General features: G+C 39.1%; 3 protein-coding genes across 3 annotated transcripts in view; 1 reads left to right on the plus strand and 2 right to left on the minus strand.

The window, feature by feature from the left end:
• Positions 1–19: 19 nt before the first annotated feature.
• Positions 20–14,966, minus strand: LOC112050771 (ankyrin repeat and LEM domain-containing protein 2; the record flags this gene model as incomplete). The annotated part of the gene is made up of 13 exons (XM_052888544.1): positions 14,813–14,966; positions 14,437–14,686; positions 13,528–13,683; positions 11,170–11,333; positions 10,248–10,388; positions 9,271–9,444; positions 7,147–7,296; positions 6,187–6,356; positions 4,467–5,515; positions 3,662–3,777; positions 2,455–2,600; positions 1,217–1,348; positions 20–323 (listed from the first exon to the last, which is right to left on the minus strand). Coding segments are annotated over exons 2-13 (2,940 nt in total), but the record flags the coding sequence as incomplete, so codon positions are not given.
• A 1,193-nt stretch (positions 14,967–16,159) lies between these two features.
• Positions 16,160–17,601, minus strand: LOC112050773 (WD repeat-containing protein 18). The gene has a single exon (XM_024089118.2). The coding sequence runs from the start codon at positions 17,504–17,506 to the stop codon at positions 16,184–16,186; it is 1,323 nt and encodes a 440-aa protein (XP_023944886.2). The 5' UTR covers positions 17,507–17,601; the 3' UTR covers positions 16,160–16,183.
• Positions 17,602–17,913: 312 nt separating this feature from the next.
• The window catches only part of LOC112050776 (malignant T-cell-amplified sequence 1 homolog), a 29,893-nt gene continuing 29,179 nt past the window's right edge, over positions 17,914–18,627 (plus strand). The window contains exon 1 of the mRNA XM_024089122.2: positions 17,914–18,072. Within this exon, the coding sequence (XP_023944890.1) occupies positions 18,062–18,072 (11 nt within the window). The 5' untranslated portion in view covers positions 17,914–18,061. The remainder of the gene's footprint in view (positions 18,073–18,627) is intronic.

An 18,627-nucleotide genomic window follows, 5' to 3' on the forward strand; every position in this document is an offset into this window, starting at 1 on the left:
ACAAACACACCTGCAGGGGTAGAGTCCTGTCGGTCCGCGAGTCCCGCGGGACCGGCGAGTCCTTGTGCGGCGTGCTGCAGCGGTGCCGGACTCGGCACACGCGGGGACTCTTGCCTACTGACCACGACACGACCGTGCTATCGTCTACACTTACACACAAACACACCTGCAGGGGTAGAGTCCTGTCGGTCCGCGAGTCCCGCGGGACCGGCGAGTCCTTGTGCGGCGTGCTGCAGCGGTGCCGGACTCGGCACACGCGGGGACTCTCGCCTACTGACCACGACACGGACGTGCTATCGTCCAAACTTGCAGGCGCTTGCCATCTGAAAAACGAAAACTTGGTGTTATTAAAGCATATATTTGGACTATATTGTCACCTCTTTCTAGACACAAAGTAAGCATAGCTGATTACTTGATTTTGAAAATGTGTTTACCTGTCTGGTGGTCACTGTGTCCACCGGAAGATGTTGGGGAAGGCGTCGGGCGTTATCCGACAATCCGAAAGCGCCTCCAACATTAAGTGAACCACTTTAAGAATTTCTTTTTTGCAGACTGAGTAGTGATACAGTGTGCCTCCAGCGGAGATGTCGGACTTTACCCGACAGTCCGGCAGCGCCTCGAACATTAAGCGATCCATTTTGAAAATTGATATCCCTGTCTCTTTCGGAGGGCGAGTATAGTGACACCATGTGCCTCCAGCGGAAGATGTCGGACTTTACCCGACAGTGCCAGGAACACTAAACAATCTATTTTGAAAATTGATATACTTGTCTCTTTCGGAAGGCGAGTATAATGCACAGTGTGCCTCCACCGGAAGATGTCGGACTTTACCCGACAGTGCCAGGAAAACTAAACAATCTATTTTGAAAATGTATTTACCTGTCCCTTTCGGAGGCCGAGTATAGTGACACCATGTGCCTCCAGCGGAAGATGTCGGACTTTACCCGACAGTGCCAGGAACACAAAACAATCTATTTTGAAAATTGATATACTTGTCTCTTTCGGAAGGCGAGCTTAATGCACAGTGTGCCTCCACCGGAAGATGTCGGACTTTACCCGACAGTGCCAGGAACACTAAATAATCTATTTTGAAAATTGATATACTTGTCTCTTTGGGAAGGCGAGTATAATGCACAGTGTGCCTCCACCGGAAGATGTCGGACTTTACCCGACAGTGCCAGGAACACTAAACAATCTATTTTGAAAATGTATTTACCTGTCTCTTTCGGAGGGCGAGTATAGTGACACCGTGTGCCTCCAGCGGAAGATGTTGGGGAAGGCGTCGGGCGTTATCCGACACTCCGACAGCGCCTCGAACACTAAGCGATCCATTTTAGTGGGCTCCTCACTAAAATAATATAAAATTAATTTACATTAGAATTTTGAACTGATAGAGTGAGCTCAGAAATAATTTCATCATCATTATCAGCCGATGGACTTCCACTGCTGGACATAGGCCTCTTGCATGGACTTCCAAATAAAACGGTCCTGGTGGGGGGTCGCCCAACACTGCGCTTTCCGGTGCGGGGTCGCCATTCCAGCACCTTGGTACCCCAACGTCCATCAGCTCTTCGAACTATGTGGCCTGCCCATTGCAATTCAGCTTCGCGACTCGCTGAGCTATGTCAGTGACTTTAATTCATCTGCGGATCTCCTCATTTCTGATTCGATCATGCAGAGAAACTCCAAGCATAGCTCGCTCCATCGCCTGCTGAGTGACTTTGAGCCTTCTAATGAGGCCCATAGTCAGAAAAAATTTAATATTTCCAAAAAAAAAAATACGTGACGACTTTTCTTGAGACACGCCAATGAATTCGCCACGGGTCTTAGATGATATACTACAAGACTTATAATATAAATACAGTATTAAATATTGTATTTTTATATTTGATAATGTTGTTGCTCATGCTACACATATTTTCTGGTGAATACCACCAAGCACGAAGCCATCAACAATACATAACAAGGGCAATTTGACCTGACCCTATGTGACATGACGAGTCGCAGCGACATTGTACCCTTATTTTGTGGTAGAGGAAACACCTCGAGCAGGTCCCAGGACTTGTGACCTTGGGAGTAGGTTTAAGGAATCTCTTTAGAATGCATCAACACTCAACTTTCCTGCCCGACATATTCTCTATGTCCACACTAAGCTATTTATGATAAACTATAATTACAACACAAAACATTATTGCACTAAAATCACTAAAGCGACTGGCAGCGGTACGGTGTCTACGCTGCCTAACAAACAACTGAGCCCAAGTCATCAAATACCTTCTTATTTATACCAACACTCATACCTCCCTTTTTAATAACATAAATAATGAATCTTAATACCACCTGTAATCAAGAAATTTGTAACACTTAGTTGTAAATTTTAAACCCAGAACATCATGGGTTAAGGAATACCTATACCTAATTGTTAAATGTGCATTTAAAGGGTTCATAACTTACCCGTATATAAAGGGTTCCGTCAAGGCCCGGTCACTGGCATCCTGCATTAGTTCCACGTCGGAGTCCTTGGAGGGCTCCTCGGAGGCCGTCTCGTAGGCCTCCTCGCCCTCCGACTGACATGAGGCCGCGGACTCGTCGTCTGATATCTATAAACAAATAATAATTAATCATTATGGTAGGGTAGGGTACGGATAGGTAAGAAGTATACCCAGTCAAGCTAGTCTATAAATATATAAATGAATTTTGAATCTTCCTAAGGCAAATCTCGAGAACGGCTGAACCGATTTCTCTAATTCTTGTTTTAGAATACTTCAAGTACGAGGATGGTTTTAACAGAGAGAAAAATGTAAAAAGTCTAATAACAATTTCCTATACTCCCATACAAACGATTTGTAATAATACTTAAAAGGCAATTTGAACTTTAATAGCATATATAACATACTATAAAGTTCAAGTGTTAGTGGAGACGCTCCGGGAAGGCAAAACAATTGAATGACGTTCGTGTAGGGGTAGGGAAGGAGTTGGGTAGTAGGGAAGGGGTAGGATAGGAGTAGGGTAGGGGTAAGTTAGTTATAGGTTAGGTTAGGAGTATGGTACGGAGTAGATATATGGAAGAAGTGCACATAAGTAAGTGGATATAGGCCAATGTCATTCCCATACATTTTTCTAGTTTTCGAAGCGTTAGCTATCGTAGAAAGAGAATCGACGTGCCAATTGGCTTGGGGGTCAGGTCCGCTAATCTATACTTATAATAAATCTGTAGAGAGGTCAATTCTGTACATGAAATATATTTCCAAAATAACTATCAGGGGGTGATAAGTGATCGACACTGATGCCAAAAATGCAATCAGTAAAATTTAGTCTGTCTGTCTGTATGTTTGTTATAGAAACAAAAACTACTCGACGGATTTTAACGAAACTTGGTACAATTTTTCATACTCCTGGGCAGGTTATAGTATACTTTCCATCACGCTACGATCAATAAGAGCAGAGCGTGTGAAGGGAAATGTTAGGAAAACGGGAGAATTTACGCCATTTTTTACAGCGATACTACTGTAGGGGCTGTATTAAAGAGGTCTAAGGGCGCTTCATACAAATTTTTTTATAGCGTTACGAGGTCAATTGACCCCGTAACACTTGAAGCAGCTAGACGTACGAGGTCAATTGACCTCGTACCGCAGCGCACGTGTTAAACAACAACAAATACCTCTGCCTCCACGACTTGACACTTGGCCACATCGACGCTGTAGGCGAGTGCGCTGTCGCCTGCGGGTGAGTTCACACTAACCGGCTTCTCGCTCTCTGCGTGTTGTTTGCTGTCACCTGCAACCGGTCATGAATGTTGGACGTTGGTTTATTTTACAAATAATTAAAAAACTAATCTTGATCTTAAAATAATATATTTGAGAAAATATTTGATTGTATAATCACACTTCACACTAATATTATAAAGGCGAAAGTTTGTGTGTAAGTGTGTAAATATGTTTGTTCCTCTTTTACGCTGCGGCTACTGAAGCGATTTGGCTGATATTTGGAATGGAAATAGATTTTACTCTGGATTAACACATAGGCTACTTTTCATCCCGGAAAAATCCATGGTTCCCGCGGGATTTGTGAATAACTGAATTTCACGAGGTCCGCGGAACGAGGTTATTGACCTCGTACCGCAGCGAACGTATTAATAAATATATTGTGACAAAATGTAAAATAATGTCATACAAAAATATAAATTATACAACTTGCAAGGCAAGTTTACTCTAATTGGACAATGAATCAGAACTAGCGCTTCAGTCATTCGTATTCTACAGAAAACTAACTTTTTAATGATATATAATTTATTTTGTTTGGTGCCGGACCCAAGTTCCGTACTAATTTGCCAATCATCCTTTTTAACCCTAAGCTGAACCTAACTGGGAATCTAATCCACAACCCCATCTTAAGTTCTACATAACTACCATGAAAGATCTTCACCGTCTTTAATTAATAAGTACTTAAGAGAGTAAATAACTCACCAATGTCATGGTCAAAAGCGAGCCTCCGAATAAAACTGGAATTCGTTGGACTGGTGGACAGTATCGACCTGTTCCTCCTGAACGAAGCATTCTTTTTGCTGTTCCTCTCATAGAACTCTATCCTCCAATCGCATCGACATTTGCTCGCCTTCTCCCATAAATCACCACACTCCAACTCGGAGACAGCTGGTCCCTTCATCACATCAGATTCCGTCAACTCCTCACACAAGAAACTAGCTAAACACCTAACGTGACTATCTATGACATTGTTTATCTTAACTCTATTAGTTCTATATGTGAACGGTTTCCTCTCATCATCAGAACTGAATATATCATCATTCGGACACCGAAGCTTCACAAGAAATTCTACAAGATTGTTTATATCGTCCAAGTCTTTTGTTTGCTGTTTCAATTTAAAAACCACTAATTGCGCCAAACGAGAATGTATCAATGCAAAGTTTATTTCGTGGAATCTTTCATCGTCCATGTACGAATACATTGTGTGCTGCAAATGTTTCGCTTCAGATTTCAACGACTCCCCAGCCACTTCGGGTTCGGCTGTCAGAGAGAATGTCAATGCATCTGCTATTCGTTTAGCAAAGACCTGGCAGGTACGTTCTATACACAGTAACTGGCTGACTGTATGGTTCATCGGTGTAGATTCACCGTTGGTCACAACTGGTTTAGGGTTCGGCTGTCTGCATAGACGTTGTCTTATTGGGTCGGTTTTCCCCCAATGTGAGGGCCTGTCTGTTATTTTGCAAGTCTTCATCGCAACACATAGTTCTGAGATGGGACTTAAAATTTGCTCTGGAGCTGGGCTGTTGTGAGATAAGTTGCCCAAGCTGATTCTTGAGAGAGATAACTCTTCGGTTGACTGTTGAGATTGGTTCACGCTGTCACTGTATACAAATGAGCATGCAGTCTCGTATTTGGCCTTGAGATAATCCTCAAACAGTTGTAGACCCTCAGGCGATCGAAGGTCTGTGAATGTGTCCAAGAACGGCCAGTACTCTTTCCAGCCGACGCTCATTTGCTCTGCTAAATTCCTGGAAAACATTTTATATGTGAATAACAGACAATAACAACTTTTTTATAACACTAAACTTTCAACTTTCATGTGGAAGATTAAAAAAAATCCGCTAACGACTTCAGCTTTAGTGAGGGTTAGCGGAATTTTTTAGTACAGATTATTTTAAACTTTCCATTGACATCAATGTCAAATGTATAGAATTACAAAAGAATTAATAGAACATGATGTACATAATTCAAAATTTGCCAAAATACAAGATCATCCTGGCCTTCATCAATTTTCATTGAAATTGATGGTAATTTCACTAGATAATTCAAAACATAAATATTCTGTGGACAGCCTAAACATTGTAATTGTTAGTCTGTGTAAAAATTACATGTGTGTGTATTGCGAATCAAATTTACAGTTGTGTGTAATGTAAGGACGCAGAATATATTTGTATTAATATTTATATAATTTTAATATAAATATATTCTGGTGAATTTGTGTGCAATGCATCTCCATATCTAATTCCTCTATGTCTGTAGGCGATGGCTTGGCACTTTTTTTAGCCATAATTGACGAACCAAGTAGATGATGGTAAGACCCATTTGATGGTAAATGGAGCAGCAATGCTGATAACTGCAATTACTATCAGAAAGACTATCTGATGGTCTATCAATCCAACAAAAAAAAACATAAGTTTACCTGCCAACAGTCTCCAATCCCTTAGTCATCTCCTTCAGTCGGAAGGCAGGTCTGGCAGACCTGGGGGGCGTCTTCCACCGTCTACGGAAGGACTCAGCGTCGCTCGCGTCCATAGGCCCGGCGAAAGCGCGTATTTCGCAGCGCGGTGATAACGGATCTGAGTTTAATTCCTGCAGAAGAACATAAGACATCAGCCAATTTCAATGGTTCACTACAAGGCCAGCTGGCCGTTTTAGTATTTTTTATAAACCTATTAAAATAAACATCAAATCAATTGACAAAATGTCATTTCCCTACTATACTATATATATATCCACCAATAAGCACCAGATAACATTTGTTATCTCTTGAATCTCAATATTGTTTGTATGTGAGCATACTTCTTACTTAGAGTCTTGCATACATCAAGGGCTCTTTAAAGAACCAGCTTTTAAATAATACTTTCTTTACACGACGAAAACCATTGCAATGATGGAGCATCGATTCTATAGATACAGTTTTATAAAAGCTTAGATTAGATCAATGATCATGATGATGATAAAGCTTAGAAAAATATTAGATCAATGATCTTTTACTTTGAAAGAGGGGTAACGTCTAGTGAGTAGGTCCATATCTAATTAGTCTAAGTTTCACGTAGTAGTGCCGGTCTTATTTTCCGGGTACTGTTTAAGTAAATAAATAAATAAATAAATAAATAAATAAATATATAAATATATAAATAAATAAATAAATAAATAAATAAATAAATAAATAAATAAATAAATAAATAAATAAATAAATAAATAAATAAATAATATGGTCTATTGTCTCCGTGAGTCAACTCACCGGGGGACTGGTGCGAGAGAAGGGGCTGCATATGGTGGGCGCTCCGCTGTCGTCCTCTATGTGCAGCACAGGCACATAGTAGCGATCCTGCAGCATCGCTCATATGGGGTTCATTGTCTCCGTGAGTCAACTCACCGGTGGCCTGGTGGGAGAGAAGGGGCTGCCTATGGTGGGCGCTCCGCTGTCGTCCTCTATGTGTAGCACGGGCACATAGTAGCGATCCTGCAGCATCGCTCGGATGCGACGGATGACCTCTGGTGATGATGATGATCGGCTGCAGATTACCTGCACAAAGAAAACTTAGTAGATCACGCGGAATCATCATGGGAGGGTGTTCCACACTATAGCAGTTCGATTAGGAAACGTTTCCTACTCGAACTAAGTTTATTTTTCAGTTTAATGTCAGTGTAGTTATTAGTTTAGATCAGAGTTCCCCAAACTTTTTTGTGTCATAGACCCCTTGCCATGTTTTTTCGTGTTGGGTAGACCCCCTAATTGATTATGAACCTGATAACCTGATATTGATTTCCTGTAAATTTCTAACTGTAGTGAAGTTTAGTGTTAAAAACTTTAAATAAAAACATATGTTAATTTATACATTTATTAATTGAATTAAAAATCAAATTTTGTATCTGTTATGTAAAATATACGTAACATTAAATAAACATAGAATAAACTATAAATAAAATAACATAAGCAATAAGTCAATATTGTTAGTGAGAAGGATGAACCTGATGCTTCAATAATAAAGATATAAGATAGTATGATGTAAGTAAATAGGTACTATCAGTGTCTGTGTTAAGATCCACTATCGTGGACCCCCATTTTCATTTCATGGTCCCCCAAATTTTTTTGCAGGTTGTCATAGACCCCTAGGGGTCGATATAGACCACTTTGGGAATCACTGGTTTAGATTATAAGGTTGTGTTGGCTGCGTTCGTGGCGTGGTTACCTACCCAAACTGTGGTTCCAACTGAAAATCAGCGCTACGTGTCCTAATTCATGTGGTCACATAGCATTGTGCTGAGCCGGGGCCATTTTCTGGGTTATGCCAAACATCGCAGGGTATTGTCCTGGATGTCCTGGTGTACTGGAGATATTGTGATGTGTGGCATAATTTCGAAATAAACGCATTTTTCTTTCTTTCAAACGTTTGGTGCGGGTTGTCTGGATATCACACATGTTCTGTGGTAAAAGTGAGATTCAGAAAGAAGATCGTGGAGTTTCGTGCCCGAGGTAGACATAGAGTTAGTACCCAGGGTACCCTAGGGAATGGGGGCGTATGCCCCTGTGCATCCTTCGTGGACGCAGGGCATCGCTGACAAAGTAGACAATCCTCGCTCTATCAGTATAAGCTCCGCGAACGAACAAGAACGAATGCTCCCTGTACTTCACAACGAGGTTCGGCTTTTATGGGTGTGATGACTCATCCGACTGACATAGTCCACGTCGGCAGCTAACTTTCGGAATGTAATGGAGTGGTGGAGTCCCTCAAACGAGGTTCCGGTGAGGCGCCTGACCAAGACACAGAGTATCCTATCTAGGAAAAGGGGCGTATGCGCCGAGGACATCCTTCCTGGACGCAGGGCATCGCGAATATGGTAGTCCATGCCATAACAATATAAGCTCGCGCCTAAGAACTAATGCACCCTGTTCTTCCACGAGTGAGTATCAAGGGACAAGGAGCGAAAAGAGAAAATAACTTGTAGGGAGTCAAGAAGGCGTCCCGGGAACACGCAAAGAGCAAGTACCGGGGTCGCCCTCCCTCGATTCGGCCCAAATTACCGAGAGGTTGAAAGGGCCATGGGAGGTGGTGGGTTGTTCTTCCACGAGGTTCGGGTTTTATAGGTGTGATGACTCACCCATCCGACATAGTCGTCGTCGAAGTAGGAGTGATGGAGTCCCGACCTAGACACAGGGTTCCCTATCCAGGGTATCTTAGGGAAGGAGGGTGTGCCGGGGTCATCCTTCCTGGACGCAGAGCATCGCGAATAAAGCCCTCGCCATATAAAGCCCTGCGCCAAAGAACCAATGCTCGGCTTATATAGGTACAATGGCTCATGCATCCGAGGTAGTCATCCGGCAGCTCCTGGTAACGACGTAGGAGTGGCGGAACTTTCGTTGAGCTAACGGGTTTCGATGACTCATTGGTCCGACGTAGTCTGCGCCGGCAGCATGTTCCTGGAATGTTCTATGGACGGAGTGGCGGAGTCTTTGTGAGTTAACCGTTTGTAGACTCTGTCACAAGTGAATACTCACGTCGTGAGGCGTCTCTCCGTACTTGTTGGTGGCATGCCTATTGCACTGCGGGAACGACGTGAGCACGTCGACAACTCCCTCTGCGCCGTATTTGGCTGCAAAGTGAAGTGGCGTCTCGTTCATCGCCTTGTCGGGTGTATTCAGGTATCTGTCCAGGAGGATGCCCGCGAATTCCTGTAACAACAATGGGGATGATGATAAGGTTTGAATATATTGTTTTTTATGATACATGTTAACTAATTTATACATAAAAAGCAAAGATTGTCTAGATATTTGCAAAATAAATAAGATTACAAAAATCTTTTACCGTAATTGGATGAAAATTCATACAGTTTTAGCTTCCTTACATTAAATGTGACATTTTTTAATATTTGAACTATAAACATAAACGCACTAATGACAAAGATATTAGTAATTTTGTTTGAACGCCCATACAAATCTAACGAGCATTATGTACCTACGACGTCATTAATTCGTACCATTTAGTATGGGCGTTTTTCAGGGATCTGTAGCAGTGCCGCAAATCTGACCTTGTTTACAGAAATAATCAAAATTGCTGTTACACATAGAACAACAAAATCAACACTGATTTATGATCATACTAACGGACGCCCGTGACTTCGTCCGCGATCGTCGATTTAGTTTTTCACAAATCCTCGGTAACCATGGATGCAGGATAAAAAGTAGCCTATGTGTTAATCCAGGCTATAATATATCTTCATACCAAATTTCAGCTTATTCGGTTCAGTAGTCGAGGCGTGAAAGAATAACAAACATTCATATCATCAAAATCATCAGTTTTCGCAAATCTCGGGAAACCATGGATGTTTTCAGGATAAAAAGTATGCCTATGTGTTAATCCAGAGTATAATCTATTTCCATTTCAAATTTCAGCCAAATTGCTTCAGTGGTAGCGGCGTTAAAGAGTAACAAACATCTAAACATCCATACAAACAATATCAGTAGGAAATGCTGACCTTGCAGAAGTCAGCGTCCGCGTCGGAGCCGGACAGCGTCTGCACGAAGGCCGGGTTGCCGACGGTGGTGAGCAGCAGGTTGCACACCTCGGCGTTCGCTGACTTAGCGGCCACGTGCAACGCGTTGTACCGGGAACCTTCCTGATGGACAAACAAATGACAAATATTTATTTTTTACTCCTAAAATAAGACGAAATTGAGATTCATCATTAGAGAGATCAGATGTTATAAAGGCACAATTAAAGAAAGTTTTATCTTTATGATACAGTGGAGACCACAGACAATCAGTATTTTTAACCATTTTTGTAAATAAAGATATTTTAATTTTTTTCAGTAATACATTCATAATCATTTAAGTAATACATGCCTATAAAAAAATACGAGATTACTAGTCAGAATCCTGAGAAAGATATGAGGACTTCAAGAATTTGCTTAAAACCTCGAGATGTCAACCCTAGCTAAGCTTTTTGGACTCTTACATTATTATAAGGAAAACTTACGAATTCTTGTGTTTAGAAGATCATAATATATGAGTATGTTGCGGGATGTTATACTATTTACCTCACACGTTGTATATATTTTATTTGTTATAATATAAGGTAGTTCTGTCACCTAACGCAACGCCACCATGTCCTGCGGTGATGGCGCCTTGAAGAGATATCATTATCAACATTACCTGGACTATAACCGTTGTGTTCTTGCTTCTGACCACGTAGCTAGGGTTGTTCCATATGTGGCCACACAGACTCCCTTCTATCACCTGAAGAAATGGCACCTTGACGGGATATCATCCTCAACATTACCTGGACTATAGCCGGCGTGTTCCCGCTGCTGACCAGGTACTGCGGGTTGTCCCATATTTGGCACACAGACCGCCCAACCCTCTTCTATCGCCTTGAAGTAGTATCACTATCAACATTACCTGGACTATAGCCGGCGTGTTCCCACTGCTGACCAGGTACCGCGGGTTGTCCCATATACGGTCGCGGACTGTGCCCACCATCCCCCCTTCTATCGCCTTCCGCAGCGCCACCATATCCTGAGGGGACGGCGCCTTGAAGGGGTACGGCTTCTCGCTCATTATCGCTGGAATAAACAATAATTTGAAATGGTTATAATAAAAACAAGTCCAAACAAGTCCAAAGGAGGAAGTTCGAATACCTGGGTCATATAACGCGAATTTATTTTCTTATTTAAATTCGCATTATATAATAAGAAATTAAATATCACGTGTCTCAAACTGTGAAGGAAAACATCGTGAGGAAACCTGCATACCAGAAAATTTTCTTAATTCTCTGCTTGTGTGAAGTCTGCCAATCCGCATTGGGCTAGCGTGGTGGACTATTGGCCTAACCCCTCTCATTCTGAGAGGAGACTCGAGCTCAGCAGTGAGCCGAAAATGGGTTGATAACGAATGTCATATCGAGACCAGAGAAACACATTGACAACTAATAGCTGCGCCATCAAAGTATCGCTTTCGCTTGCTTTCGCAGCAACTAATTAGAAAGAAATAGAAAGAAAAGAAAAATTCATGGTTCTTGCGGGAATTGTCAAAAAGTCGCGGGCGTCCGCTAGTCAGCTATATTTATTTCCCGTATTTTCGCGCCAACGGGAACTAAGCGAGTGAAACCGCGTCTATTAGCTACACAATAAACACAAGATAATAATTAATTGAAAGTTTATAAATAACAGAGTTCATTGACATTGTCTTACCTACACACTGCAGTATAGACAGTTGACAATAGACATTCGTGTCTGGTGCCAACAAAACGACTAATTGGGAATAAATTAAGGCGGGACTAATTTGTCGAGGTCAAAGTACATTACCATCTACCTAATCCTACTTTCTACTAATATTATAAACGCGAAAGTTTGTATGGATGTTTGGATGTTTGTTACTCTATAACGCCGCTACTACTGAAGTGATTTAGCTGAAATTTGGAATAGAAATAGATTTTACTCTGGATGAACACATAGGCTACTTTTTATCCCAAAAAAATCCATGGTTTCCCGAGATTTGCAAAAACAGATGATTTTGATGATATGAATGTTTGTTACTCTTTCACGCCTCAACTACTGAAGCGCATTAGCTGAAAATTGGTAATTAGATATATTATAGCCTGGATTAACACATAGACTACTTTTTATCCCAGAAAAATCCATGGTTCCCGAGGAATTTGTGAAAAACTAAATTCCACGCGGACGAAGTTGCGGGCGTCCGCTAGTACAATAATAATGTTTAACTATGATAGGGTATTTTAATTTATGTAAGAAAAAAATCCAAAAATTCATTTTTAGAAAAAAAAATTTTTTAGATTAATTTTTATGTTTCTTTACCTACGACTAGCGGGCGCCGGTGGCTTCGTCCGCCATTATATCTCCTTACTCCGATCCTTTCGCAAAATACTACTAACTTTTGACGGACTCTGTGGCGCAGTGGTATGCGCGGTGGTTTCACAAGACGGAGGTACTGGGTTCGATCACCGGCTGGGCCGATTGAGGTTTTCTTAGTTGGCTGATCGGAATTTACCATCAGGTGTGATTGTAGTCAAGGGCAGAATAAAAAACTAACTACGCCAATCGGTTTTTGAGATATTGTGATGGGCGACCTTTCAGCAATTTCGATTTTTTGTTTTAAAATAGATTAAAAAAGAATACATATTTGCCATATCTTTTTAAAATATGACCAATATTCCTGTTTCCCTCCAATTACTCGACTGTCTTAGGAGTACGACAATAGTACAACAGGCGGGGATTGAACCCGTGTACTCTCGACGTGATTCCGGCCTCTACTGTGTAACAATTGAGGTTTTAATACCAGAATGCTAAGTTGCTTGGTGGTACATCTTTGCCGGTAGGGTGGTAATTACCCACGGCCAAAGCCTCCCACTAGATATTTTCGAGTAGGTCATGTTTTAAAAGACAAACATTATAAAAATGCACATAAAATTTAGAATTAATATTTCTCCATAGTCAAAGATCATTTATTTTAAGTAGGTATATCATTATTAGTACATAAATCCTCCTTTTAAAATCTGTTAAAGAACATTTTTTTTTTATTCTTTACAAGCTAGTTACCACCCTACCAGCAAAGACGTACCGATTTAACGTTCCAGTATGATGCCGTGTAGAAACCAAAAGGAGTGTGGATTTTCATCCTCCTCCTAAAAAGTTAGCCCGCTTCCATCTTGATTTGCATCATCACTTACCATCAGGTGAGATTGTAGTCAAGGGCTAACTTGTAAAGAATCACCTAATGCTATACAATTTTATCACTTACAGTTTCCATTTCCTTCATGAGTTTCGACTGGCTCTGCCCCTCGGAGAGCAAACGACACAGCATCCTGCCGTTTGCGAAAAGCTTTGAACCTTGCCGTCTTGTACCTACGCACAAGTTCCAATGCTTCTGTTTTGTTCTCATAAACATGCAGGGCTTCTGCAACAAGAAATTTAATACCAATTTATTTTAAGTAAGCTCAGTTTACAAGCACTTTTAAAACATCAAGCTTTATTTGTAGTGACTCTACCACAGGTTTAGAAGGCAGTATCTGCTGAATAAATTAATCCAGCAATAAACTCAAACAGCAACTGTTTGAGTTTATTGCTGGCTTTAATAAAATAAATAATTAATAAAATTAAAAATTTTCACACTTAAAATATAAAAACATAGGCTACTTTTTATCCTTGAAATTTAAAGAGAAGGGGGTGAAATAGGGGTTGAATATTTGTATGTACAGTCAATAACGATATCAATAGCAATAGACACAGTGATAGCCATAGTCATAGTGATAGCGATAGTCATAGCAATAGTCATATTGATAGTAATAATAGAATAGAAAACCCTAACCCTGGTTTGAGTTTGAATTTTAAAATCTTAATATATAAATGCGAAAGGTCACTAAATCTCAAAAACCGCTTGTTATACAAAGCTAAAATTTGGCTTCTTTTTCTTCTTCTCTAAATTCGACTGAATGTTTTTTTTTATCCATAAAATAAATTACTGATAGTAAACAATAAAAGCATGTCAAACACAGTAGCTAATAACAAAATAGCCAATCACAACGAACCACTCGAGATACAAATACTATAAGATATAGACTAATAATAGTAATGTTTTGACCTATATTTTGAATGATAAAAATATTAAGATAGCGAGATAAGTGATAAAAGAAATGCTTTGTTTACAAACCTTCATCGGGGCCTTTTTTGATCTCGCAAGGTATGTAAACTCCATAGTAAGTCACTGCTGGCTCCTTGGACGTAGGACTTAGTTGGGAACTCTGTTTACGCCCAAGTGAGTCGAAGCCAAGGAATCTACTAAACACGGCAATAGCGCCATTTTTTTTATCGCTAGGTGAAAGACGAATCTCCTCCTTGATTCCCCCAATATCCTTGTTACACTCCGGTATAACTACAGCCTTCGACATTTCGCCTCGTAGCTGAGAATAATAAACAAAAAATTACTGTTTTGTTGTGACGCAAATGGGTACCAACCAACGTTTATTTTTATATTGTTATTATAATCACCTTAAATTAATCAGTATGTCATAAAAACATGTTACCACCTGGCTTAGAATTTAATCATTTTTGTTTTGTTACACACATTCTGCACTTGAATAACAATATTTTGTTGGAGAAATATTTCAAACCGAAAATAATTTACAAAATTGCAAATGACACAAATCGTACGATGCCAAATGCCAATGCTATGACGCGGATGACATTAAAAATGCAGTGTCGCCAAATAGAAAAATACGTTTGCTTTCATAGATTCATAGAGTGTACTGAATAAATCTCAGACTAATTACATAAGGACTAGTATCAAACCCGAAATTCACGAACAAAATAATTTTTCAAGGAAAACTAATTAAATTAGATATACCGCTTTTTACACTATTCAACTACACAAAAAGGTATTTTTACGGAGCTCTTTAACTGACGAATACGATTATAATTACGAAATAATCATTCTATAGAGGCAGTTTTACCTACTTGAAATTTTGTTTGGTTTTTGTAATGTAGCTCAAAAATTCCATAACCAATTTAATATTCGTTTACCATTAAACAGCTCTCAAGTCTCAATCCTCCGAGTAACGTCCCATGGGAAATAATTCATTAATTAATTCAGTAATTCATAATATATGCAAAAGTGTACAGTTCTATATCCAGGCACTTTACTTGTTCTTGTTTAACACTAGCAGACGCGCGCGACTTCGTCCGCGTGAAATTTAGTTTTTCACAAATCCCTCGGGAACCATGGACTTTTCCGGGATAAATAGTAACTTATGTGTTAAACCAGAGTAATATCTATTTCCATTCCAAATTTCAACTAAATCAGTTGAGTAGTTTCGGCGTTTAAGAATAACAAACATCCATACAAACTTTCGCGTTTATAATATTAGTATGATGAACAATTAAAAGAGTAACTCTAAAAATGAATACATAATATCGATATCATACAAACTTTCATATCAATCATCATATCGATTCCATACAAACTTTCAACCCCTATTTCACCCCCTTCTATTTTTATTTTAGGGTCAAAGAGTACCCTATGTTTTGCTCCAACGTCTCATTTACAATTATACCAAAATTCATCTTGATCAGTTCAGCCGTTTAGCAGTGAAAAGACAGAGTTACTTTAGCATTTATTATATTAGTATAGATTAAATATTTAACATTAAAAAAAAAATGCCTCATCTCTAATTTCATCAGCATGAACAACCAAAGTTGAGACTATAATCATCATCATCATCATCATCATGTCAGCCGATGGACGTCCACTGTAGGACATTACTTCCAAACATCACAATACTGAGTCAAATAAATGACACGATAATATCTAACCAAAAAAAAAACATACTAAAATCTTGAAACAAAAACATACCTACTATTAATTAAATAAAACAACATTTTATTGTATTAATGAAAGGAATTTATTGCTTCTTATGTTTTTTCTTTTTACGATTAGATTCATTGGCTTTATTACTTATTGGTACTGTTTCCAATGCCTTTTGGATTGCTATTGTGTACAAATTGGCATTAATTTGTTTCATCTTTTCTATTTCATCTTGAAGAGCTTTGGTAGTATCTGAGTCTTCGCTTATAGCAACATTAGCATCATTGTTCTCATATTGGCTCCAAAAGTTGTTTTTCTTATTGACAAGTACATCTATTTCCACTACATCATCACTATTATTTTCCAGAGTTCTTTCTAGGCTATGTAATATGATATTAGGAGTGAAATCTTGTTGGTAAATAGCTTTATAGTTTAGTGAGAAAAAGGCATTCGTAATAGACCCTTTATGCCTTATTATTCTAATTGGTTGTCTGCTTCTTATATGCCATAATATGACTTGATCATCATTGCCACCTGATACAAGCAACTCCCCATTCAGGGAAGCAGATAAGCATGTAACTGCTTTGGTATGAGCAGAGAGTACAACACTATTATTATCATTATTCATAAGCATATCCCTGCTTCTAGGTGCATTGGTTAGACTGAATTGAAAAATTTTCCCTTCAACAGAACCCACAAAAACATTTAATTCCAAAATATCTAGACAAATCGCTGATAAGGGTTCGTCAAAGACTAGATTTAATAGCACTTCTCCAGAGGTCAAATCATAAATTTTACAAGTTCTGTCGCTGGATACAGTGAATAAACGTCCGTGCATTCCATTCTTACTTATACACATGTCTGTTACAGGTAGGAAATGGTCAGAGAATATGTAAACAGGGTCATGTTGACCTGCTGTTGTCTGGGATATGAGTCCTACTTCTGGGTTAGCTGCTACTGTGACCAGAGACCATACCATAACCATACCATCCTCTGCTGTGGACACAAAGAAACTTCCATCGCTTGTAAACTTCAAGTGGTTAACTTTCTGGTAATGGCGATTTATTATGGTGAGTAAATTGCCGGACGCGATCTGCCATAGATAAATTTTCTCATCAATTCCTGCTATGCAATAGGAACCGTCCGGTGTGACTGCAAACGCGCTTGCCTTCCCGGGCAGTATAAATCGCATCCCTTGCACGGTCTGCTGGGAATTTAGTGGCCATATATGCAGTATTGGCTTCGTTCTCTCAACTGCAGCGAAATAATCGCTGCCTATAAAACAGGCGGTCCGGTTTTCTGCAGTTCCACCGCCTTTATATGTCATCAAGTTTGTACCATTGTGAGGATCCCAAACACAGCTCGTCCATAATGTGTTGTTTGCATCGCACGTAACTAAAACTTCGAGCAAATTGGACATTGCTAAAATAATTAATATACAACAATACCCAAACTCTAAATACCATGCGGTGCGGTCAAAAATAATAATAAATTTTTATTTTGACATACCATTCGACATTGACACTTGACATTAGATTTTGACAACAACACAGCAGTAGACAACATTGTAATAGAACAAACTATTATTTTATTAAATAAATATTTTGCAACAACGAAATCTACAGAGATTAATTAATATTTAATCATGTAGAGAATATAGAAATAAATAATATGAGAACTTGAAAAAATGAAAAAATGTTTAGTCTGTTAGCAACTTTGCAATTTTTATAACCTGTACATGTAGCATTTGATTGGAAGATATTTTAACGAATCATTTGTATATCTGGTCTTAAACCAATTGGCTAAAATACTTTTAATAGTACCTCCATGTCTATCATTGGTCTATTGTTAAGGTATGCCTGGTACATTTTGACAGTTCTGTGATTGTGTTGTGACTCAAAATTTCGTGCCCTTGTGAGTTTTAAACTGAAGAAATTGCTAATTATAAATTATAGTGCGCTGTTGTTGTGACACCATGTTCAAAAAGTAAGTATGTGTATTTATTTAATTTAATAAATAACCTTCACACAATAGAAATAATCATCAAAATATAGAAAAGTTTAAGGTTATAATTTAAATACGTCAAAAAATTATTGACGGAACATTGTTAAGCTGACCAATCAAATGAAAGTGTGGGTATGACGTTGTTGGTGACGTATTTCTGTAATAGTGATGTTCACTCTTTTATTTTATTGTTTATTATTGATTATTGTTTTTCAAGAAAAAACTTTCTTTATCTAAAATCATAAATCTAATAAATAAATAAAATAATATTATCAATATGATAAAACCAATAATATGTATATACCTCTGCCTATGACTAACTTCTTGAAAATCCCTACTCGAGTGGCAAAGATGTCAATGTTTCGGGAGATCATTCAACCTTGTCATTCTATAATATTGGCGACCTCTTTTACCATAATTATTCAATTCTGCATTCGTGTAGCATCTAGCAATAGCCAAGAGCCGATATTTTGTGTTGAAGATCAAGTCTTATTTTAAAGAATGCCCACATCATTATAATTTACTAGCTGACGCCGC

The sequence above is a fragment of the Bicyclus anynana genome, chromosome 23, assembly GCF_947172395.1.
Source record: "Bicyclus anynana chromosome 23, ilBicAnyn1.1, whole genome shotgun sequence".
Classification (NCBI taxonomy): Eukaryota; Metazoa; Arthropoda; class Insecta; order Lepidoptera; family Nymphalidae; genus Bicyclus; species Bicyclus anynana.

Coding starts and splice junctions, on each gene's coding strand:
- LOC112050773 (XM_024089118.2), bottom strand. CDS start 17,506: ATGTCCAATTTGCTCGAAGTTTTAGTTACGTGCGATGCAAACAACACA.